The following is a 24,446-nucleotide window of genomic DNA, read 5'->3' as shown; positions in this document are numbered from 1 at the left end:
TGATTGACCTTGAGTCCTGCTTCTAGAGGGGCCCAAGGAGGGTGAGGCTGGGGCGTGGAGGGGTGAAGTTGCCCTGCAGGGCTGCTCACCTCCAGAAAACACACCCAAGAATAAACAGCAGGTGAAAGTTGACACAAAAGAACAGAAACTTGGCTCGGGCCCCTGGGAGGAACTGCAGGGCCTTGTTAACTGCTTGCGAGAGAAGCAGCGTGGCTCAGTGGAAAGAGCCCGGGCTTTGGAGTCAGAGGTCATGGGTTCAAATCCCGGCCCCACCAATTGTCAGCTGTGTGACTTTGGGCAAGTCACTTCACTTCTCTGGGCCTCAGTTCCCTCATCTGGAAAGTGGGGATTAAGACTGTGAGCCATTCCCGGCTTCCAGAGAAACAGGAAGGATCAGGGAAGGACTCAAAGGCCCTGGAGATATTCATTCATTCAATCGTATTTATTGAGCGCTTACCGTGTGCAGAGCACTGGACTAAGCGCTTGCACTGTACTAAGTGCTTAGGAGAAATCAATCAATCAATCAATCGTATTTATTGAGCGGTTACTGTGTGCAGAGCACTGTACTAAGCGCTTGGGAAGTCCAAGTTGGCAACATCTAGAGATGGTCCCCACCCAACAGTGGGCTCACAGTCTAGAAGGGGGGAGACAGACAACAAAGCAAAACAACTGGACAGGCATCAATTGCATCAATGTAAATAGAGTTATTGATCTATAAACATCATTAATGTTTATTAATTAATTATAAAGTTAATTAGAAAATTAATTAGAAGCAGCGTGGCTCAGGGGAAAGAGCCCGGCCTTGGGAGTCAGAGGTCGTGGGTTCTAATCCCGGCTCCACCACTTGTCTGCTGTGTGACCTTGGGCAAGTCACTTCACTTCTCTGAGCCTCGGTTACCTCATCTGTGAAATGGGGATGAAGACTGTGAGCCCCCCGTGGGACAACCTGATCACCTCAGTGGAAAGAGCCCGGGCTTTGGAATCAGAGGTCATGAGTTCAAACCCCAGCTCTGCCAATTGTCAGCTGTGTGACTTTGGGCAAGTCACTTCACTTCTCTGGGCCTCAGTGACCTCATCTGGAAAATGGGGATGAAGACTGTGAGCCCCACATGATCACCTTGTAACCTCCCCAGCGCTTAGAACAGTGCTTTGCACATAGTAAGCGCTTAATAAATGCCATTATTATTATTAGAGAAGCAGCGTGGCTCAGTGGAAAGAGCATGGGCTTTGGAGTCAGAAGTTATGGGTTCAAATCCCATTCCACCAATTGTCAGCTGTGTGACGTTGGGCAACTCACTTCACTTCTCTGAGCCTCAGTTCCCTCATCTGTAAAATGGGGATGAAGACTGTGAGCCCCCATGGGCTGTTGGGTAGGGACTGTCTCTATATGTTGCCAACTTGTACTTCCCAAGCGCGTAGTACAGTGCTCTGCACACAGTAAGCGCTCAATTAATACGATTGATGATGATTGTCTGTCGGATTTGAGGAGGGGACACATGATCCCCGTGTACACCACGCTACAGTTCCTCCCCTTGCTGGCCGGGGGGACATGTCATCCCCAGTGCCACACTCACAAAGTTTGAACCTCTTTAAACTAAAAATGTTAAACCAGGCCCCACTGGGCCCAGTGAGAAAGGCCAGATCTTGCGGGCTCTGGGTTTGGATTCCTTTAACAGTAATAATGATGGGATTTGTTAAGCGCTGTGCCAAGCGCTGTTCTAAGCGCTGGGGAAGATCCAAGGTCATCAGGTGGCCCCACGTGGGCCTCACAGTCTTCATCCCCATTTTTACAGATGAGGTGACTAAGGACCGGAGAAGTGAAGTGACTTGCCCAAGGTCACACAGCAGACAAGTGCAGGAACTGGGATTAGAACCCACAACCTTCTGACTCCCAAGCCCGTGCGCTTTCCACTAAGCCATGCTGCTAGAAACATTATTTTATTTTGTTAATATATTTTGTTTTGTTGCCTGTCTCCCTCTTCTAGACTGTGAGCCCGCTGTTGGGTAGGGACCGTCTCTATCTGTTGCCAACTTGTACTTCCCAAGCGCTTAGTACAGTACTCTGCACACAGTAAGCGCTCAATAAATACGATTGAATGAATGAATGAACGAACAGTAATTATGGTATCTGCCAGGCACTGTCCTAAGCTCTGGGGTGATACAAGCAAATTGGGTTGGACACAGTCCCTGTCCCACATAAGGCTCACGCTCTCAATCCCCATTTTACAGATGAGGTCACTGAGGCACAAAGAAATGAAGCGACTTGCCCAAGGTGATGATGGTATTTATTAAGTGCTTACTATGTGCACAGCACTGTTCTAAGCGCTGGGGAGGTTACAAAGTGATCAGATTTTCCCACAGGTGGCTCACAGTCTTCATCCCCATTTTACAGATGAGGGAACTGAGGCACAGAGAAGTGAAGTGACTTGCCCAAAGTCACACAGCTGACAATTGGCAGAGTCGGGATTCGAACCCATGACTTCTGACTCCAAAGCCCGGGCTCTTTCCACTGAGCCACGCTGCTTCTCTGGTCACACAGCAGAGTGGCTGAGCCGGGATTAGAACCCACAACAGTTGCCACAGAGGAGCCCAAATCCTCACAGAAACCAGCCAGCACTCATTCATTCAATCGTATTTATTGAGCGCTTACTGTGTGCAGAGCACTGGACTAAGCGCTTGGGCAACATATAGAGACGGTCCCTACCCAACGAAGGGCTCACAGTCTAGAAGGGGGAGACGGACGACAAAACAAAACACGTGGACAGGGGTCAAGTCACCAGAATAAATACAAATAAAGCTAGATACACATCATTAACAAAATAAATAGAATAGTAAATATGGACAAGTCAAATAAATAGAGTAATAAATCTGTACAAACATATAGACAGGTGCGGTGGGGAGGGGAAGGAGGAGAGGAAAAAGGGGGCTCAGTTTGGGAAGGCTGAAAAGCCTTTTCACTCCAGAAAAGCTTTTCACTCCAGAAAAGTCCATTCTCCCGGGGCACTGTTTTGGGTCAGTCAGTCAGTTAATTGTATTTATTAAGTGTTTACTGTGTGCAGAGCACTGTGCTAAGTGCTTGGGAGAGTCCAATAGAACGTCCCCCTCTCCATCCCCACCCCGTCTTACCTCCTTCCCTTCCCCACAGCACCTGTATATATGTATATATGTTTGTACATATTTATTACTCTATTTATTTTACTTGTACATATCTATTCTATTTATTTTATTTTGTTAATATGTTTGGTTTTGTTGTCTGTCTCCCCCTTCTAGACTGTGAGCCCACTGTTGGGTAGGGACCGTCTCTATATGTTGCCAACTTGGACTTCCCAAGCGCTTAGTCCAGTGCTCTGCACACAGTAAGTGCTCAATAAATACGATTGAATGAAGGAATGAATTAGCCGTGTGACTTTGGGCTAGTCACTACACTGTTTTGTGCCTCAGTGACTTCACCTGAGAAGCAGCGTGGCTCAGTGGAAAGAGCCTGGGCTTTGGCGTCAGACGTCGTGTGTTCAAATCCCGGCTCTGCCGGTTGTCAGCTGTGTGACTTCGGGCAAGTCACTTCATTCATCCCACAGCACCTGTATATATGTTTGTACGTATTTATTACTCGACATTTTATTTGTACATATTTATTCCGTTTATTTTATTTTAATATGTTTTGTTTCGTGGTCTGTCTCCCCCTTCTAGACCGTAAGCCCGCTGTTGGGCAGGGACCGTCTCTAGATGTTGACGACTTGGACTTCCTAAGCGCTTAGTCCAGTGCTCTGCACACGGTAAGCGCTCAATAAATACGATTGAATGAATGAACCAGAGCCCGTCGGACAGTAAACAAATTTCCTGTGTTCTCGAGTCCCTAGTAACCACCGTTCTTTCTAGCTGCGTCACAGTCAATTAGATCACCGTTCTCAGGCCCACGGACCCTGTCACCCATCCAACGTCCCTGGCTCGACGCCTCCTCGGCCACCCTAAGAGACTCCCTCTCACGGGGGTGTCCCCGTCCCCGGAGAGGTCACTCTGTCCCTCGTTATTCACGGCTCCTGGACGGAAGCCTTCCCTCCCGGGCTGTGCCTGGGACTGGGCCAGCCAGCTCTGTGGTCCGGGGCTCCGAGCGGGAATTCTCAGAAGCCGGAGGGGACACGCAGTCCCTGCAACAAAATCCCGGCCCAGATCCAACCGGTTCAGTCCCAGTGTCCATCCCAAGCTGGGCCATTCTCCCCCGTGCTGTCCCTCTCTCTCCCACCTTCCCCCCCAAGACAGCCAATCTTCCCTTCTCCCAGGTTGACCCCCGACCCTCTGTACCGGGACCACAAACGCTGCCGATCGGTCAGTAGTAATTAACTATCGAGGGTATTTATTGAGCGCTTCCCGTGTGCAGAGCGTTGGACTAAGCAGTTGCGAGGGTTCGATATAGTAAAGCAGATAGGCAGGATTACCGCTCTCAGGGGGTCTACAGTGTAGGAGCCCATCTGGAATGGCTGGGATCCTGGGCCCACTTTGGGAAGGTAGGGAAAAGGAACAGAAGCAAAGATCCTAAAATCTGGAAGCGCCTTCAGACGCTCCATGGATGGGGGAAGGGGATTAGTATTAATATTATTAATTATAATAAATAAGCAATATATTAATAAATTATATTTATTAATATAATAATAAAATACTATATTATCATAATTATTATTATTAATGGCATTTATTAAGCGCTTACTATATGCAAAGCACTGTTCTAAGCACTCAGGAGGTTATAGGGTGATCAGGTTGTCCCACATGGGGCTCAGTCTTCATCCCCATTTTACAGATGAGGGAGCTGAGGCACAGAGAAGTGAAGTGACTTGCCCAAAGTCACATAGCTGACAATTCACTCATTCATTCAATCGTATTTATTGAGCGCTTACTGTGTGCAGAGCACTGGACTAAGCGCTTGGGCAGTACAAGTTGGCAACATCTAGAGACGGTCCCTACCCAACAGTGGGCTCACAGTCTAGAAGGGGGAGACAGAGAACAAAACAAAACATAGTAACAAAATAAAATAATTAGAATAAATATGTACAAATAAAATAGAGTAATAAATATGTACAAACATCTATACATATATCCAGGTGCTGTGGGGAGGGGAAGGAGGTAAGGTGGGGGGGGATGGGGAGGGGGAGGAGGGGGAGAGGAAGGAGGGGGCTCAGTCTGGGGGTGGAGCCGGGATTTGAACCCATGACCTCTGACTCCAAAGCGTCTTTCCTGAGCCACGCTGCTTTTAAGCCCCCTTGCTCCCATTAGGAGCCCACCAGCTAAATTTCCTAATCTTTTCTCTCCTTATGACCTTATCTCTCTGTTCTGCCCCCTTTACTCAACACCCCTCTCAGCATCACAGCACTTATGTACATATCTGTAATTCAGTCATTCGTTCAGTCAATAAATTGTATTTATTGAGCGTTTACTGTGCGCGGAGCACTGTACTAAGCGCTTGGGAAGTACAAGTCGGCAACATATAGAGACGGTCCCTACCCAACAACGGACTCCCAATCTGTAATGTATTTATATTGTCTGACTCCCCTCTGAAGGGTAAGCTCACTGTGGGCAGGGAATGTGTCTGTTGTTATATTGTCCTCTCCCAAGCAGTTAGTACAGCGCTCTGCACACACTAAGTGCTCAGTAAATATGATTGAATAAATAATGATGGTACTTGTTAAGCATTCATTCGTTCAATCGTATTTATTGAGCGCTTACTGTGTGCAAAGCACTGTACTAAGCGCTTGGGAAGTACAAGTCGGCAACATAGAGAGATGGTCCCTACCCAACAGTGGGCTTACAGTCTACTATGTGCCAAGCACTGTTCTAAGCACTGTGGAAGCCATAAATTAATCAGGTTGGACACAGTTCCAGTCTCACATGGGGCTCACAAGTCGAAGTAGGAGGGATGATCTCATAGCCAGACACCCTTTCCCTCTGCCATGGGAATAATAATAATAATAATAATAATAATAATAATAATAATAATAATAATAATAATGGTATTTGCCAAGCACTTGTTCTAAGCAGTGGTAGATATAAGGTAATAATAATAATAATGATGATGGCATTTATTAAGCGCTTACTATGTGCAAAGCACTGTTCTAAGTGCTGGGGAGGTTACAAGGTGATCAGGTTGTCCCCCGGGGGGCTCACAGTCTTAATCCCCATTTTACAGATGAGGTAACTGAAGCCCAGAGAAGTGAAGTGACTTGCCCAAAGTCCCACAGCTGACAATTGGCAGAGCCGGGATTTGAACCCATGACCTCTGCCTCCACAGCCCGGGCTCTTTCCACTGAGCCACGCTGCTTCTAATCAGGTCGGACACAGTCCCTGTCCCATATAGAAGCTCACACTCTCCATCCCCATTTTTCAGATGAGGTGACTGAGGCCCAGAGAAGATCAGCGACTTGCCCAAGGTCACACAGCAGACAAGTGGTGGAGTCAGGATTAGAACCCACGACCTCCCAAGCCCGGGGTCCTGCCGCTTTAGCAAATAGGGGAGGACACGCCACTAGCGCCCAGAATCTGCTTGGTCCAGATTCATTCATTCAGTCAATCGTATTTATTGAGCGCTTGCTGTGTGCAGAGCACTGTACTAAGCGCTTGGGAAGTCCAAGTTGGCAACATATGGAGACGGTCCCTACCCACCAGTGGGCTTCCAGTCTAGAAGAGTGAGGGGTGTGTCCCATCAGGCGGTTAGCTCTTCTCCTGGGTCTCCCTGGGTGTTGCAGAAATAGCTAAACTAGCAGCTCTTTCTGCTCCAGGCCAGACAGGCCACGGGGAGGGGCAGGAAATGTTTCTTGTTTAAATATAAACCATCTGATAATTAGCAAACACAGGCAGGCTCTTGGGTAAATAAGTGAGGGATTCTGCAGCTGAGCTCCTTCGGACTGAGGCCCACCTCCCCAATCTACCCCCCAAACCCCCCTCCACCAGTCCCTTCCAAAGAGTCCTGGAAAAGGCCTAATGGGGGGTCGGAGAAGGAACCCGAAAAGACGGGGTGGGAAAAAGCTCCAGTCCCGCTGGCTCTGCCGGCTCATGAGGTGGGAGAGACTCATCAATCGTATTTATTGAGCGCTTACTGTACTAAGCGCTTGGGAAGTACAAAATGGGTACTGAGAGAATGGGTAGGAATGGATGCCCACCCTCTTGGACAACTGAGTGGTGGAGAGCAACGATAGAATCCACGTTGTTGGGTAGGGACCGTCTCTATATGTTGCCGACTTGTACTTCCCAAGCAGTACAGTGCTCTACACACAGTAAGCGCTCAATAAATATGACTGAATGAATCTTCTAGACTGTAAGCTTGTTGTGGGCAGGGAATGCGTCTGTTTATTGTTGTGCTGTACTCTCCCAAGAGCTCGGTACAGTGCTCCGCACCCAGGAAGCGCTCAATAAATACGACTGAATGAATCTTCTAGACTGTAAGCTAGTTGTGGGCAGGGAATGCGTCTGTTTATTGTTGTGCTGTACTCTCCCAAGAGCTCGGTACAGTGCTCCGCACCCAGGAAGTGCTCAATACATACGATTGACTGAATCCTCTAGACTGTAACAGAAAAGATGGGGTGGGAAAAAGCTCCAGTCCGGCTGGCTCTGCCGGCTCATGAGGTGGGAGAGAATGGGTAGGAATGGATGCTCACCCTCTTGGACAACTGAGTGGTGGAGAGCACGTGGACAGACGCCAGCCCGTTGTTGGGTAGGGACCGTCTCTATATAATAATAATAATAATGGTATTTATTAAGCGCTTACTATGTGCAAAGTACTGTTCCATGTTGCCGACTTGTACTTCCCAAGCCCTTAGTACAGTGCTCTACACACAGTAAGCGCTCAATAAATACGACTGAATGAATCTTCTAGACTGTAAGCTCGTTGTGGGCAGGGAATGCGTCTGTTTATTGTTGTGCTGTACTCTCCCAAGAGCTCAGTACAGTGCTCTGCACCCAGGAAGCGCTCAATAAATATGATTGAATGAATCTTCTAGACTGTAAGCTCGTTGTGGGCAGGGAATGCATCTGTTTATTGTTGTGCTGTACTCTCCCAAGAGCTCAGTACAGTGTTCTGCACCCACGAAGCGCTCAATAAATACGATTGAATGAATCTTCTAGACTGTAAGCTCGTTGTGGGCAGGGAATGTGTCTATTGTTGTACTGTACTCTCCCAAGAGCTCAGTACAATCAATCAATCGTATTTATTGAGCGCTTACTGTGTGCAGAGCACTGTACTAAGCGCTTGGGAAGTACAAGTTGGCAACATGTACAGTGCTCCACACCCAGGAAGCGCTCGATAAATACATTTGAATGAATAAGTAAAGCCCGGGCCTTGGAGTCAGAAGGACCTGGGTTCTAATCCTGGTTCAGCCACTAATCTGCCGTGTGACCTCGGGCAGGTCGCTTCACTTTCTTTTGGGCCTTGGTTACCTCATCTGTAAAGTGGGGATTAAGATGGCCATGTGGGACATGGACTGTGTCCATCCTGATTCATTAATTTCATTCAATCGTATTCATTGAGCGCTTACTGTGTGCAGAGCGCTGTACTAAGCGCTTACGATGATCAGCGTGGCTCAGTGGAAAGAGCCCGGGCTTTGGAGTCAGAGGTCATGGGTTCAAATCCTGCCTCTGCCACTTGTCAGCTGTGTGACTTTGGGCAAGCCACTTCACTTCTCTGGGCCTCAGGTCCCTCATCTGGAAAATGGGGATTAAGACTGTGAGCCCCCCGTGGGACAACCTCATCACCTTGTAACTTCCCCAGTGCTTAAAGAACAGTGCTTTGCACATAGTAAGTGCTTAATAAATGCTATCATTATTATCTTCAGTCTAACCCAGCTTTCTGCCCAGTGGCCTGGCACATAGTAAGCGCTTAACAAATACTATAAAAAGACAAAAAAAGAGGTTAGTGGAAGGGGGGAGGTGCTAGCCCATCAGGCCTCTTAATAATAGCAATTATTAATAAAGCAATAACATAATTATTCAAAACAATAAGTATGATGATGGTATTTGTTAAGTGCTTACTGTGTGTCAAGCACTGGGGTAGACACAAGCTAATCAGGTTGGACACAGTCCCTGTCCCACATGGGGCTCACAGTCTTAATGCCCATTTTACAGATGAGGGAACTGAGGCACAGAGAAGTGAAGTGACTTACCCAAGGTCACACAGCAGACAAGTTGGGGGGAGGAGTGGGATTAGAACCCAGATCCTTCTGATCCCAGGCCCATGCTCTATGTCCTAGGCCCTGCTGTGGGTCTTCCCATCTTCCCCCCAACATCAGCTCTTCTCAAAAGGCAATTCTCTTCCTCCAAGTAGGTAAGTAGGAGATGTGAGAGACTTGAAAGAGGCAAATTTTTTTCATTTTCATTTGATCGTATTTATTGACCGCTTACTGTGTGCAGAGCTTACTGTGTGTACAAATAGAAATTGAATCCTAGAAATTGAATCCTCCCCTTTGGTAGGAGCCGAAAGGGGAGGTCCCAGAATCAAATTCCAGCAAAAAGCGTCCTCTAAGCAGCGTGGCTTAGTGGAAAGAGCCCGGGCATCAGAGGTCATGGGTTCGAATACCGGCTCTGCCACTTGTCAGCTGTGTGACTTTGGGCAAGTCACTTCACTTCTCTGGGCCTCAGTCACCTCATCTGGAAAATGGGGATGAAGAAGACTGTGAGCCCCACGTGGGACAACCTGATCACCTTGTATCCCGCCAGCGCTTAGAACAGTGCTCGGCACATAGTAAGCGCTTAACAAATACCACTACGGCGCTGGCCCCAGCTCAAAGCCCAATCCTCGGTCAGGTGAGCGAGCGAATCAATATTTAACCAGCTTCTGGAGGAGAAAATAAGCAGCAGCCCCTGCCCTGTGGAGCTCCTCACCCTGACCACCTTGGCCTCCGCAGGTTTATTCCCTGAAAAGTCCAAGCATAGTTCACAGAAAATGGAACTCTCCATCCATTAAGGAACAAACATTCAATCGTATTTATTGAGCGCTTACTGCGTGCAGAGCACTGTACTAAGCGCTTGGGAAGTACAAGTCAGCAACATCTAGAGACGGTCCCTATCCAACAACGGGCTCACAGTCTAGAAGGGGGAGGCAGACAACAAAACAAAACGTGTGGACGGGTTTCAAAATCGTCAGAACAAATAGAATCCAACTTCCCCTCCCCTCGGTTTTAGCTGGGGCTTCAAAACGAAAGACAGAAGCAGAGAGAAAGGGGTCAGTCTAGACGTTTCCAGAGCTAAAGCTTGTCCAAGTTCCCTCACCCCTCTTTTCCTCATGGCAAAAAAAGGAAAAAAAAAAAAGAAAAAGGTGCTCATTCCCAGCGGGTCCGGGCCACGGGCCTAATTTCCCAAACTCTTTCCCAAACAGCCGGACCCCTGTGTCACCATGCTCGGTCCCAGGAAAAGCCCTGAAGAGAACTTCTGTTCCTCAAGAGGCTGGGAAGGAGGGGGAAGGGGTAGCCCAAGGTTGAATTGCCGTTTGTCCAACATCACATGGCTTCAACCCTCCCTCCATCCTCCAGAGGGGAAGACGGAGAGCGGAGAGACCTTCGGTCCAGCCCCCGGAGCCCAGAATTCCTCCTACAGCCTGGATATCCAAGGCCTGGTTCCGCCTCTTCCTCATACCCCCTGCTCTTAGAATCCGCCTCGGAGAAATAATAATAATGATAGCATTTATTCAGCGCTTACTAGGGGCGAAGCGCTGCTCTATCTCTATTAGAGATGAGATTCCGCCTCGGAGAAATCTCTATTAGAGAAGAGATTTAGCGAAGTAGCATTGCCTAGTGGCCAGTGCTTAGAGCAGTACTTTGCACATAGTAAGTGCTTAATAAACGCTATCATTATTATCATTATTATTATTTAGACCAAGGGACTGGGTTCTAATCCCAGCCCAGCCACTTGTCTGCTGTCACTTCCCTCATCTGAAAAATGGGGATTAAGACTGTGGGCCCCATGTGGGATGAGGACTCTGTCCAACCTAACCCTCTCCATCCCCCCCGCCTTACCTCCTTCCCCTCCGCACAGCACCTGTATATATGTACATACGTTTGTATGTATTTATTACTCTATTTATTTATTTATTTTATTTGTACATATTATTCTATTTATTTTATTTTGTTAATATGTTTTGTTTTGTTCTCTATCTCCCCCTTCCAGACTGTGAGCCCCCTGTTGGGTAGGGACCGTCTCTATATGTTGCCAACTTGTACTTCCCAAGTGCTTAGTACAGTGCTCTGCACACAGTAATCGCTCAATAAATACGATTGAATGAATGAATGAATCCACCCCAGTGCTTAATACAGTGCCTGGCACATAGTAAGCACTTAACAATTCTATTTATTCTAACGATTTTGACACCTGTCTCCATGTTTTGTTTTGTTGTCTGTCTCCCCCTTCTACACTGCGAGCCCGTCGTTGGGCACGGACCATCCCTATATGTTGCCGACTTGTACTTCCCAAGCGCTTAGTACAGTGCTCTGCACACAGTAAGTGCTCAATAAATACGATTGAATGAATGAATGAAATACCATTAAAAAAAATGAATCAGCGTGGCCAAGCGGAGAGAGCACGAACCTGGAGTCAGAGGTCCTGGGTGTTAATTCTGGCTCAGCCAATTGCTTGCTGTGTGACTTTGGGCAAGGCACTTCACTTTTCTGGGCCTCAGTCACCTCATCTGTAAAGTGGGAATTAACCCCTCCTCCTTGGGACAGGGGCTGTGTCCAACCCGATAAACTTGTATCTACCCCGGCGCTTAGGACAGTGCTTGACGCATAGTAAGCACTTAAATATCATAAAGAAAAGAAAGAAGAGAGGGGCCCAAGTTCCAAAGTGTCTGGGCTCTCAGCCCTAAGCTTTGGCCTGTGAGCGGGTTGGGGCAAGTCCAGAACATTGTAGCCCTGGACTAAAGAAGCAGCATGGCTCGGTGGAAAGAGCACAGGCTTTGGAGTCAGAGGTCATGGGTTCGAATCCTGACTCCGCCACATGTCTGCTGTGTGACCTTGGGCAAGTCACTTAACTTCTCTTCTCTATATATTAAATTATATAATTAATTAAATTAAATAATTCTGTTTATTTATATTGATGCCTATTTACGTTTTTTGATGTCTGTCTTCCCCCCACCCCCCCTAGACTGTGAGCCCGTTGTGGGCAGGGATTGTCTCTCTTTGTTGCCGTATTGTACTTTCCAAGAGCTTAGTACAGTGCTCTGCACACAGTAAGTGCTCAATAAATATGAATGAATGAATAGTAAGCACTTAACAAAGACCATTATTATTATTATTATTAATAATAATAAATATTAATACTGCTACTGATCACTTAGCAGAAGAAGGTGACATCACTCACACAAACGTGGAGAGATATCATCACCAATGTTATTTATTCACTCAATCGTATTTATTGAGCGCTTACTGTGTGCAGAGCACTGTAATAATAATAATAACAATAAAGGTATTTACTAAGCACTTACTATGTGCCAAGTACTGTTCTAAGCACTGGGGAGGTTACAAGGTGATCAGGTTGTCCCAAAGGGAGCTCACAGTCTTAATCCCTATTTTGTAGATGAGGCAACTGAGGCCCAGAGAAGTTAAGTGACTTGCCCAAAGCCACACAGCTGACAATTGGCAGAGCTGGAATTTGAACCCATGACCTCTGACTCCAAAGCCTGGGCTCTTTTCACTTTGAGAGCCCCCTGTGGGACAACTTGATCACCTTGTAACCTCCCCAGCGCTTAGAACAGTGCCTTACACATAGTAAGCGCTTAATAAATGCCATCATTATTATTATTAAAGGACACAATCTCTGTCCCCGCCGCTCTCAGTCTAAGAAGGAGGGGTGGGAGGGAACGGGCGTTTACTACGGATTTTACGGATGAGGAAACTGAGGCCCAGGGATGTTGTGACTTGCCCCAAAGCACATCGAATCCCAGCTCTGCCACATGTCTGCTGTGTGACCTTGGGCAAGTCAGTTCACTTCTCTAAGCCTCAGTTACCTCATCTGTAAAGTGGGGATTAAGACTGCGAGCCCCCCATGGAACAACCTGATCACCTTGTAACCTCCCCAGCGCTTAGAACAGTGCCTTACACACAGTAAGCGCTTAATAAATGCCATCATTATTATTATTAAAGGACACAATCTCTGTCCCCGCCGCTCTCAGTCTAAGAAGGAGGGGTGGGAGGGAACGGGCGTTTACTACGGATTTTACGGATGAGGAAACTGAGGCCCAGGGATGTTGTGACTTGCCCCAAAGCACATCGAATCCCAGCTCTGCCACATGTCTGCTGTGTGAACTTGGGCAAGTCACTTCACTTCTCTAAGCCTCAGTTCCCTCATCTGTAAAATGGGGATTAAGACTGTGAGCCCCCCATGGGACAACCTGATCACCTTGTAACCTCCCCAGTGCTTAGAACAGTGCTTTGCAAATAGTAAGCGCTTAATAAATGCCATCATCATCATCACAGCAGGTAAGTGGCAGAGCCAGGATTAGGACTCAGGTCTCCTAACTCCCAGCCCTCGGCTTTTTCCACCGGACCACACCCCTTCCCACCTTGAACAACAGTTCTCTAGGACTCAATCAATCAATCAATCATATTTATTGAGCACTTACTGTGTGCAGAGCACTGGACTAAGCGCTTGGGAAGTACAAGTTCCCAAGGAGAAGCAGCGAGAAGCAGCATGGCTCATTGGAAAGAGCACGGGCTTTGGAGTCAGAGGTCATGGGTTCAAATCCCAGCTCCACCAATTGTCAGCTGTGTGACTTTGGGCAAGTCACTTAACTTCTCTGGGCCTCAGTTACCTCATCTGTAAAATGGGGATTAAGACTGTGAGCCCCAAGTGGGATACCCTGATCACCTTGTATCCTCCCCAGCGCTTAGAACAGTGCTTTGCACATAGTAAGCGCTTAACAAATCCCATCATTATTATTACAAGTTGGCAACATATAGAGACGGTCTACATTCCCAAGGGCAGCTAAAAGTGACCTTTCCATCCTGATAAAGGCCCTCCAACCCTCTTTTCTCCTCAGGCCGGTCTTACACAACCGCTTCTGAACACCAGATGCTGAATTTTCTTGGGCAAGTCACACGCCCCGGGCTAGAAGCCCTATAGCTGACATCCTCTAAGACTTCCTCCTATCAGTGACTTATTTTAATGTCCACCTCACATGGGTTCCACCCCCGGCTCCGCCACCGGTCTGCGGTGTGACCTCGGGCGAGCCACTTCACTTCTCTGGGCCTCAGTCCCCTCCTCCGGAAAATGGGAACTGAAACTGTGAGCCCCACAGTTTCACAGTGTGGGGCTTATTTATTTATTTATTTTACTTGTACATATCTAGTCTATTTTATTTTGTTAGTATGTTTGGTTTTGTTCTCTGTCTCCCCCTTTTGTGAGCCCACTGTTGGGTAAGGACTGTCTCTATATGTTGCCAACTTGGACTTCTCAAGCGCTTAGTACAGTGCTCTGCACACAGTAAGCGCTCAATAAATACGATTGATTGATTGATTGACAGGGACTGCCGATTGGCTCGTATCCACCCCAGCGCTTAGTATCGTGCCCGGCACATAGTGAGTGCTTAACGAATACCATAATAATAATTATTATTATTACCGTCCCAAGTGCTTAGGACAGTGTCCTATCTTAAGTCACTCCTGATTGACGGAGCGATCCTTCAGCTCAAGCACTGAGGAAGCAACAATCCGTCCCTCCCCTTGCGCTTATTGAGTGCTACGTGCGATGTCCCACCCTTCCTTCTTAGGCTGAGAGCGGTGGAGACAAGAGCTTGTGTCCTAATCCAGAGCTTGGAGCTGCAGGGACAAGCTTTGGGCTTGGCCCTCGGTTTCCCTTTCCTAGGCAGAACCGTTTACAACAGCCTCCCCAGGCCGGGTGCCAGTTCTGCGGGCATCAGCGGAGGCCCATTCTGGTTCTCACCGCAGGGCCGGCTCCCCACACGGCGGTATCTAGAGCGACCGTGCCCGGAGACGACAACGACGCCTTTTATTTGGGGCGGGAGGGACGGGCAAGAAAGCCGAGTAGGGAGCAGAAGGAATGAGCCCGGGGAGGAGGGAAGTCTCTCCCTCGCCAGACAGGAGGAACAGGTTTGAGATGTGAGCGGGGCGGACGGAGAGCAGGCCTCGGGCCCGCAAGCAGGAAAAGTGGAACGCGGCCTCATTGAGCAAGAGTAGACAGGCACCCACTGTGCTACCCTCCAAATCAATCATCAATCGTATTTATTGAGCGCTTACTGTGTGCAGAGCACTGGACTAAGCGCTTGGGAAGTACAAGTTGGCAACATATAGAGACGGTCCCGACCCAACAGCGGGCTCACAGTCTAGAAGGGGGAGACAGAGAACAAAACCAAACATATTAACGAAATAAAATAAATAGAATAGATATGTACACGTAAAATAAATAAATAAATAGAGTAATAAATACATATATACATAGATACAGGTGCTGTGGGGAAGGGTTGGAGAGGGAGAGGAAGGAGGGGGCTCAGTCTGGGAAGGCCTCCAAAGCCAGCTCTACCTGCTGAGGGAGAGCACAACAGGCCCAAGACGTGGGGGAGAGGAGCGAGGAGGTCAGTCAGTCCGTCAGGCGGATTTATTGAGTGCTTACTCTGTGCAGAGCCCTGGACTAAGCGCTCGGGAGAGGACAACAGAACAATAAACAGATGCAACGCAACCCAGCAGCAGGGACAAAATGAGGGGGCATCTGGGAGCTCCAAAGGGCACCAGCCTGAAGGTCAAAGAAGTGACCTGGGCCAGGGGCCTGAGAGTTGCAATTTGGTCGCTTGGTAGAGAGAAACAGCATGGTCTAGTGGATAGAGCACGGGTCTGGGGTCAGAAGGACCTGGGTTCTAATCCCGACTTGCCACCTGTCTGTTGGGTTGGGACTGTCTCTATATGTTGCCAATTTGTACTTCCCAAGCGCTTAGTACAGTGCTCTGCACATAGTAAGCGCTCAATAAATACTATTGATGATGATGATGATGATGCTGTGTGACTTTGTGCAAAGTGACTTGACTTCTCCACACCTCAGTTCTCTCCTCAGGAAAATGGGGATTAAGACGGTGAGCCTCATGTGGGACTGGGACTGTGTCCAACCTGAACAACTTGCATGATAATAATAATAATGTTGGTGTTTGTTAAGCGCTTACTCTGTGCCAAGCACTGTTCTAAGCACTGGGGGGGATACAAGGTAATCAAGGTTGTCCCACGTGGGGCTCACAATCTTAATCCCCATTTTCCAGATGAGGGAACTGAGGCCCAGAGAAGTGAAGTGACTTGCCCCAAGTCACACAGCTGAGAAGCAGCAGAGCCGGGAGTAGAACCCATGACTTCTGACTCCCAAGCCCGGGCTCTTCGGGAGAAGCAGCGTGGCTCAGCAGAAAGAGCCCAGGCTTTGCAGTCAGAGGTCATGAGTTCAAATCCTGGCTCCACCACTTGTCAGCTGTGTGACCTTGGGCAAGTCACTTCACTTCATGCCTTGGTTCCCTCATCTGTAAAATGGGGATGAAGACTGTGAGCCCCCCGGGGGACAACCTGATCACTTTGTAACCTCCCCAGCGCTTAGAACAGTGCTTTGCACATAGTAAGTGCTTAATAAATGCCATTATTATTATTATTTCCACTGAGCCATGCTGCATCTACCCTAGCACTTAGTACAGTAAGTACTTACTGTACTTACCAAATACCATTATTATTATTATTATTACCGCCCACCCATCTATCACGGGTGAAAGGCCTTGGTCTCACGGCGCTGCTGTAGAACTTTTGGTTGACCGCTCCGACAGCAGCCCGGATCCCATGACCCCCGCATCAGTTTGCCTTCTCTCCCCCTCCTCCCCCTCTCCATCCCCCCAGGCTTACCTCCTTCCCTTCCCCACAGCACCTGTATATATGTATATATGTTTGTACATATTTATTACTCTATTTATTTATTTATTTTACTTGTACATGTCCATTCTATTTATTTTATTTTGTTAATATGTTTGGTTTTGTTCTCTGTCTCCCCCTTCTAGACTGTGAGCCCGCTGCTGGGTAGGGACCATCTCTACATGTTGCCAACTTGGACTTCCCAAGCGCTTAGTACAGTGCTCTGCGCACAGTAAGCACTCAGTAAATACGATTGATTGATTGATTGATTGATTCTGTTCGGTTCATAGGCCCCAAGCTGAACCGCCAGCCATTTCCGCAGGAAACTCCGAGGAAGCACAATCTCCTCGCCTTACCTCCTTCCCTACAGCACCTGTATATATGTATATATGTTTGTACATATTTATTACTCTATTTATTTTACTTGTACATATCTATTCTATTTATTTTAGTTTGTTAATATGTTTGGTTCCGTTCTCTGTCTCCCCCTTCTAGACTGCGAGCCCGCTGTTGGGTAGGGACTGTCTCTATATGTTGCCAACTTGTACTTCCCAAGTGCTTAGTATAGTGTTCTGCACACAGTAAGCGCTCAATAAATACGATTGATTGATTCTGTTCGGTTCGTAGGCCCCAAGCTGGACCGCCAGCCGTTTCCGCAGGAAACTCCGAGGAAGCACAATCCCCTCACCTTCCCCCGCGAACTCTTGGCCACCCACTGCTCGCTTCCGTCGAGCTCGCCAGAATTGTCATGTCACTGTCCCTGGGGTTTCCCCAGGTCCCGGCGGGCCACCCACGGGACCTCAGCTGTCTGCCCCGAACCCTCAGACATCTGCAAGCTCAGCAGCCAGAGGCTGGGTGGAAGGCTCAGGGCAAAAAAGTGACTCACTCCAAGTGACTCAATCAATGGTATCTATCGAGAACATACTACGTGCAGAGCACTGGACTGAACGTTTGGGAGAGGACAAACCAACAGAGTAGGGAAGCAGCGTGGCTCAGTGGAAAGAGCCCGGGCTTTGGAGTCAGAGGTCATGGGTTCTAATCCCAGCTCTGCCACTTGGCAGCTGTGTGACTTCGGGCAGGTCACTTCACTTCTCTGGGCCTCAGTTCCCTCATCTGTAAAATGGGGGTGAAGCCTGTGGGCCCCCCGTGCACCTTATATCCCCCCCAGCGCGTAGGACAGTGCTTTGCACATAGTAAGCGCTTAACAAATGCCATCATCATCATTATTATTATTATAGTTGGCAAACCCGCCCCTGCCCTCCTGCGGAGTTTAGTCAATCAATGCATTTACTGAGCGCTCACTGTGTGCAGAGCACTGTACTAAGCACTTGGGAGAGCATCAAGCCAGAGTTGGTAGACTCGCACCTGCTCTCCTGCAGAGTTTAACCAGTGGTGTTTACTGAGCGCTTACTACGTGCAGAGCTCTATACTAGAGAAGCAGCATGGCTCAATGGAAAGAGCATGGGCTTGGGAGTCGGAGGTCATGGGTTTAAATCCTGGCTCTGCCAATTGTCAGCTGTGTGACCTTGGGCAAGTCACTTCACTTCTCTGTGCCTCAGTTACCTCATCTGTAATATGGGGATTAAGACTGTGAGTCCCCTGTGGGACAACCTGATCACCTTGTATTATAATAATAATAGTAATGATAATGGCATTTGTTAAGCACTTACTATGTGCAAAGCACTGTTCCAAGTGCTGGAGGGGTTACAAGGTGATCATGTTGTCCCACTGGGGGCTCACAGTCTTAATCCCCATTTTACAGACTAGGGAACTGAGACCCAGAGAAGTGAAGCGACTTGCCCAAAGTCACACAGCCGACGAGTGGTGGATTCGTACCCATGACTTCTGACTCCAAAGCCCGGGCTCTTTCCACTGAGCCACGCTGCTTCTCTGTATCTGCCCCAGCTCTTAGAACAGGGTTTTTCACATAGTAAGTGCTTAACGAATGCCATTATTATTATTATACTAAGCACTGGAGAGTACAAAGCAAGTTGGTAGACTCGCCCCAGCTCTCCTGCAGAGTTCAGTCAGTCGGTGGTATTTATTGAGCACTTCCCAGACTGAGCCCCCTCCTTCCTTTCCTCCTCTTCCCCCTCTCCATCCCCGCCGCCTTACCTCCTTCCCTTCCCCACAGCACCTGTCTATATGTATATATGTTTGTACGGATTTATTACTCTATTTATTTATTTATTTTACTTGTACATATCTATTCTATTTATTTTATTTTGTTGATATGTTTTGTTTTGTTCTCTGTCTCCCCCTTCTAGACTGTGAGCCCACTGTTGGGTAGGGACCGTCTCTATATGTTGCCAACTTGTACTTCCCAAGTGCTTAGTACAGCGCTCTGCACACAGTAAGCGCTCAATAAATACGATTGATTGATTGATACAGAGCACTGAATTAAACTCCTGGGTGAGTGCAAAGCAACAGAGTTGGCAGACCCATCCCCTGCTCTCCTGCAGAGTGCAGGGGTGGCTCAGGTAAAGCTTCAGGGGGACAGGTCCGCTGGCCAGGCTGGAGACCACCCATCGGTGGGTAGGCCGTGGTCTCACCTCAGTTGGCACAAGGATCACAGTCCCCTAAGGGATCGCAGTCAAGAGGGGGGAGATGGGGGGTGGGCGAGGGGAATCATAGCATCAGGAGCAGCAAGGCTCAGTGGAAAGAGCCCGGGCTTTGGAGTCAGAGGCCATGGGTTCAATTCCCAGCTCCGCCACTTAGCTGTGTGACTTTGGGCAAGTCACTTCACTTCTCTGGGCCTCAGTTACCTCATCTGGAAAATGGGGATTAAGACTGTGAGCCCCCCGTGGGACAACCTGATCACCTCGCAACCTCCCCAGCGCTTAGGATGGTGCTTTGCACATAGTAAGCGCTTAATAAATGCCATTATAAAAAAAAATCAGGAGTGGGCTCAGACAGCTAGGCAGTAAGACCTGGGAGAGCAGCCCAATCTGGCTTCACAAAGACACCCAATGATCCCTCTCCCTAAGGAATATACGGGCGATAGGTATGTAATCGACGTGCATGAAGATCTTGCAATACATAGATGATTGGAAATTTCATATCATTTATGGAATGCATTGGTGACAGTGTGGCTAAGTGGCAAGAGCCTGGGCTTGGGGGGTCAAAGGTCACACAGCCGACGATTGGCAGAGCCGGGATTTGAACCCATGACCTCTGACTCCAAAGCCCTGGCTCTTTCCACTGAGCCATGCTGCTTCTCTGTATCTGCCTCAGCTCTTAGAACAGTGTTTTTCACATAGTAAGTGCTTAACGAATGCCATTATTATTATTATTATTATACTAAGCACTTGGGAGAGTACAAAACAAGTTGGTAGAGGAGGTTCTACTCCTGGCTTCGCCACTTGTCAGCTGTGTGATTTTGGGCAAGTCACTGAACTTCTCTGAGCCTCAGTTCCCTCATCGGTAAAATGGGGATTAAGACTGTGAGCCCTACACGGGACAACCTGATTACCTTGTATCTACCCCAGTGCTTAGAACAGTGCTCAGCACATAGTAAAAGCTTAACAAATGCCATTACTATTATTGTTATTGTTATTAAAAGGCGGGAACAGAGAGCCCTCCCAGCCGTTCTTCCAGAAGCAGCATGACTTAGTGGATACAGCAGGGGTCTGGGAGTCCTGGGTTCTAATCCTATCTCTGCCACTTGTCTGCTGTGTGACTTTGGGCAAGTCACTTCACTTCTCTGGGCCTCAGTTACCTCATCTGTAAAGTGGGGATTATAGCTGTGAGTCCCACATGGGACATGGACATCCAACCTGATAACCTCGTATCTACCCCAGCGCTTAGTACAGTACTTGGCACATAGTAACCGCTTAACAAATATCATTATTACTATTCAGTTCTCCCCAGGATATGGAGGTGGTTTCCCCAGTCAGATTGACCTGTGGCTTTTCAGAACAGCACAGAGCTGTGGAAAAATAGCCTGAGAAAAAGGAGCTTCAAAGCCCTGAGTGGCAGCAACACTTAATGATTAAACTTTCTATGACTCAAACCTCCTTGGGTCCAGGGCTAAAGGGCAAAAGGGAGAAGGGAAACCAGGGTCTGGATCTGGGCAAGACAAGGAGCTTGGATTTTCTCTCAAGGCCAAGAAACCGTTGGGTCCTTGGTTTCTAGGGCTCGTGACTTTACAAACTAAGCGGAGGACTCCGATGGAGTCATTTTCCCTGGTTCTAGAGTAGCACAATGAGCAATTCAGTGACAGGTGACTCACTTGTGGGGAGGGAAAAGGGGACTTATTTCCTCCCACAGGGAAAGGCAGAAGGGAGGGGCAGAGGAGGGAGAGTGAAGGCCACAACCCTTGAACAAGCTGTCCTGACTAGGGATGAGAGAAATCATAAAAAATGCCCCCTTCGATCATCCTTGCTCTCCCCAGCCTGAACCCCCTTGACCCTTGGCTAGAAAGGAGGCAGGTGGGCAACCTCTCCTGGGGGGAAAAGCTGGGGGCCGCATCCAGAGAGGGAGTGCCAATCTCAGTTCAGCGTGGGCAGGAGGTGGTGGGGAGGGGCACAAGTGCCAGCAGAAGCCACTGAGCCATTAGGCCAGACCCGGGTTAGATACATACCACCAGGGAGGGAAAACCTCAAATAAGGGCAGTGGGCCAGAGGAAAGAGCCGGGGAGGGTAGAGGAGAGAAGGGGACAGAAGGAAGGGAGAGAAGAGGAAAGGGGGGTGAGGAAGAAGGAGAGAGAAAGAAGGGGGAAAGGAAAGGAGGAAAGGGGGGAAGAAAGAGGAGGAGGAAGGGAGAAAGGGAAAAGGAAAGGAAGGAGAGAAGGAGGGGGAAGAAAGAGGAGGAAGGGAGAAGCGGAAAGGGAGAGGGGGAGAGAAAAAAGGGGGAAAGGAGGAAAGGCGAGGGGGAAGGAAGAGGGGGAAGAAGAAGGGGGAGAGGAGGAAAGAAAGGGGAGAAGGAGGGAAGGAGGAGGAGAAGGAGGGGGGATGGGAGAAGGGAACAGAAGGAAGGGGGAGAAGAGGGAAGAAGGGGAGGAGGAAAGGAGGGGGAGAAGGAGGAAAGGAGGAGGAGAAGGAGAAGGGGGAAGGGAGAAGGGGACAGAAGGAGGGGGGAAGGAAGAAGGGGGAGAAGGAGGAAAGGAGGGGGAGAGGAAGGAAAGGGGGAGAGAAGGAGGAGGGGGAAGGGAGAAGGGGACAGGAAGAGGGGGGAGAGGAGGGAAGAAGGGGAGAAGAAGGAAAGGAGGGGGGAAAGGAGGGGGGAGGGAGAAGGGGGCAGAAGGAGGGGGGTGAGGAGGAAAGAAAGGAGAGAAGGAGGAAAGGAGGAGGAGAAGGGGGAAGGGAGAAGGGGACAGAAGGAGGAGGGAGAGGAGGGAAGGAGGGGGAAAGGAGGAAAAACACGGAAGGAGGAAAGGAGGAGGGGGAAGGGAGAAGAGGACAAGAGGAAGGGGGAGAGGAGGAAAGAAGGGAGAGAAGGTGGAAAGGAGGAGGAGAAGGGGGAAGGGAGAAGGGGACAGAAGGAGGGGGGAGAGGAGGGAAGGATCGGGGAGAGGAGGAAAGAAAGGGAAGAAGGAGGAAAGGAGGAGAGAAGGATTGGGGGAAGGGAGAAAAGGACAAGAGGAAGAGGGAGAGCAGGAAAGAAGGGAGAGAAGGAGGAAAGGAGGAGGAGAAGGGGAAGGGAGAAGGGGACAGAAGGAAAGACAGGGAAATAGGAGGAAAGGAGGAGAGGAGGAGGAGGGGGAATGGGAGAAGGGGACAGGAGGGAAGAAGGGGGAGAAGGAGTAAAGGAGGGGGAGAGGAAGGAAAGGAGGAGAGAAGGAGGACGGGGGAAGGGGGAAGGGGACAGGAGGAGGGAAGTAGGGGGAGAAGGAGGAAAGGAGGAGGAGAGGAAGGAAAGGAGAGAAGGAGGAGGAGGAGGGGGGAAGGGGACAGGAGGAGGGGGAGAGAAGGGGAGAAGGAGGAAAGGAAGGGGAGAAGAAGAAAAGGAGGAGAGAAGGAGAAGGAGGAAGGGGGAAGGGGACAGGAGGAGGGAAGAAGGGGGAGAAGGGGAGGAGGAGGGAGAGGAGAAGGGGAAAGGGGACAGGAGGAGGGGGGAGAGAAGGGGAGAAGGAGGAAAGGAAGGGGAGAAGAAGGAAAGGAGGAGAGAGGGAGGAAGGGGGAAGGGGACAGGAGGAGGGAAGAAGTGGGAGAAGGGGAGAAAGAGGAGGAGAAGGGAGAGGAAGAGAAAGGAAGAGAAGGGGAGGCTCCAACAGCCGACCCCAGGGAAGGGGAAACTTCTCCCTCCTCCACCTTTAGGGGGGACCAAAGTGGGGTGGAAAGGGGGGGCTGCCCGGGGGTCCCCTCCCCATCCCCAGGAGAAAAACTGGGGAAGAAAGTAAAGGGGGTCCCGCCTCCCTGGGGCCCCCCGAGTCCAGGCCGGGAAGAGTTGGGGGTCCGTGGGGGGGGTCCCCCCCGCCGCCCCCCGTCCCCCCGGGCCCGGGACACCCACCGACTCGGAGGCGCAGGGGGACACCACCACCAGCAGCAGCAGCGGCAGCAGCAGGACCGGCCGGGCCTTCATGGTGCGGAGCGTGGAGGGCAGGGTGGGCGCACGGCCTGGGCCTACGGGGGCGGGGGCCGGGACCACACAGGGACACTGAGGCGGGCAGGGCCGGGGCAGGATGCTTTATAGACGCCCCCGCCCCCGGGGCCCGCCCTCCAGGAATTCCCCCGCCGGGACGCACCGCCCCCGAGGAGGAGGAGGACGACGACGACGACGACGAGACATTTGGGAAGCGCCTACTAGGTGCCAAGCACTGTCCTAAGCGCTGGGGACGTTACAACGTCGTCCCACGGGGGGCTCATCCCCCATCTGACAGATTCATTCATTCGTTCAATCGTACTTATTGAGCGCTTACTGTGTGCAGACTGTTACTGTTCCCAAAAGCTTGGTCCAGTGCTCTGCACACAGTAAGCGCTCAATAAATACGATTGAATGAATGCACTGGACGGAGAGAGTGGGAAGGACAAGTTGGCAACATAGAGAGACGGTATTTATTGAGCGCTTACTGTGTGCAGACTGTTACTGTTCCCAAGCGCTTGGTCCAGTGCTCTGCACACAGGAAGCGCTCAATAAATACGATTGAATGAATGCACTGGACGGAGCGAGTGGGAAGGACAAGTTGGTAACATAGAGAGACGGTATTTATTGAGCGCTTAGTGTGTGCAGAGCACTGGACGAAGCGAGTGGGAGGGACAAGTTGGCAACATAGAGAGACGGTCCCGACCCAACAACGGGCTCACAGGTGAGGTCACTGAGGCCCAGAGAATAGTAATAATGATAATGATGGCATTTGTTAAGGGCTTACTATGTGCCAAGCACTGTTCTAAATGCTGGGGGAGAGCCAAGTCAACAGGTTGTCCTCCGTGGGGCTCACAGTCTTCATCCCCGATTTGACAGATTCATTCATTCATTCAATTGTATTTATTGAGCGCTTACTGTGTGCAGAGCACTGGACGAAGTGAGTGGGAAGGACAAGTTGGCAACATAGAGAGATGGTCCCGACCTAACAACAGGCTCACAGATGAGGTCACTGAGGCCCAGAGAATAGTGATAATGATAATGATGGCATTTGGTAAGTGCTCACTGTGT

General features: G+C 49.5%; 1 protein-coding gene across 1 annotated transcript in view; it reads right to left on the bottom strand.

Moving 5' to 3' along the window:
- The window catches only part of SDC4 (syndecan 4), a 42,292-nt gene extending 18,872 nt beyond the window's left edge, over window positions 1-23,420 (bottom strand). The window contains exon 1 of the mRNA XM_038750711.1: window positions 23,304-23,420. Coding sequence (XP_038606639.1) covers window positions 23,304-23,375 — 72 coding nt within the window. The 5' untranslated portion in view covers window positions 23,376-23,420. The remainder of the gene's footprint in view (window positions 1-23,303) is intronic.
- Window positions 23,421-24,446: the final 1,026 nt, after the last annotated feature.

This window comes from Tachyglossus aculeatus, chromosome 8 (genome assembly GCF_015852505.1).
Source record: "Tachyglossus aculeatus isolate mTacAcu1 chromosome 8, mTacAcu1.pri, whole genome shotgun sequence".
NCBI classification, from domain to species: domain Eukaryota; kingdom Metazoa; phylum Chordata; class Mammalia; order Monotremata; family Tachyglossidae; genus Tachyglossus; species Tachyglossus aculeatus.
Note: the sequence above shows the minus strand (reverse complement) of the source record. Positions and strands in the feature narration are given on the sequence as shown.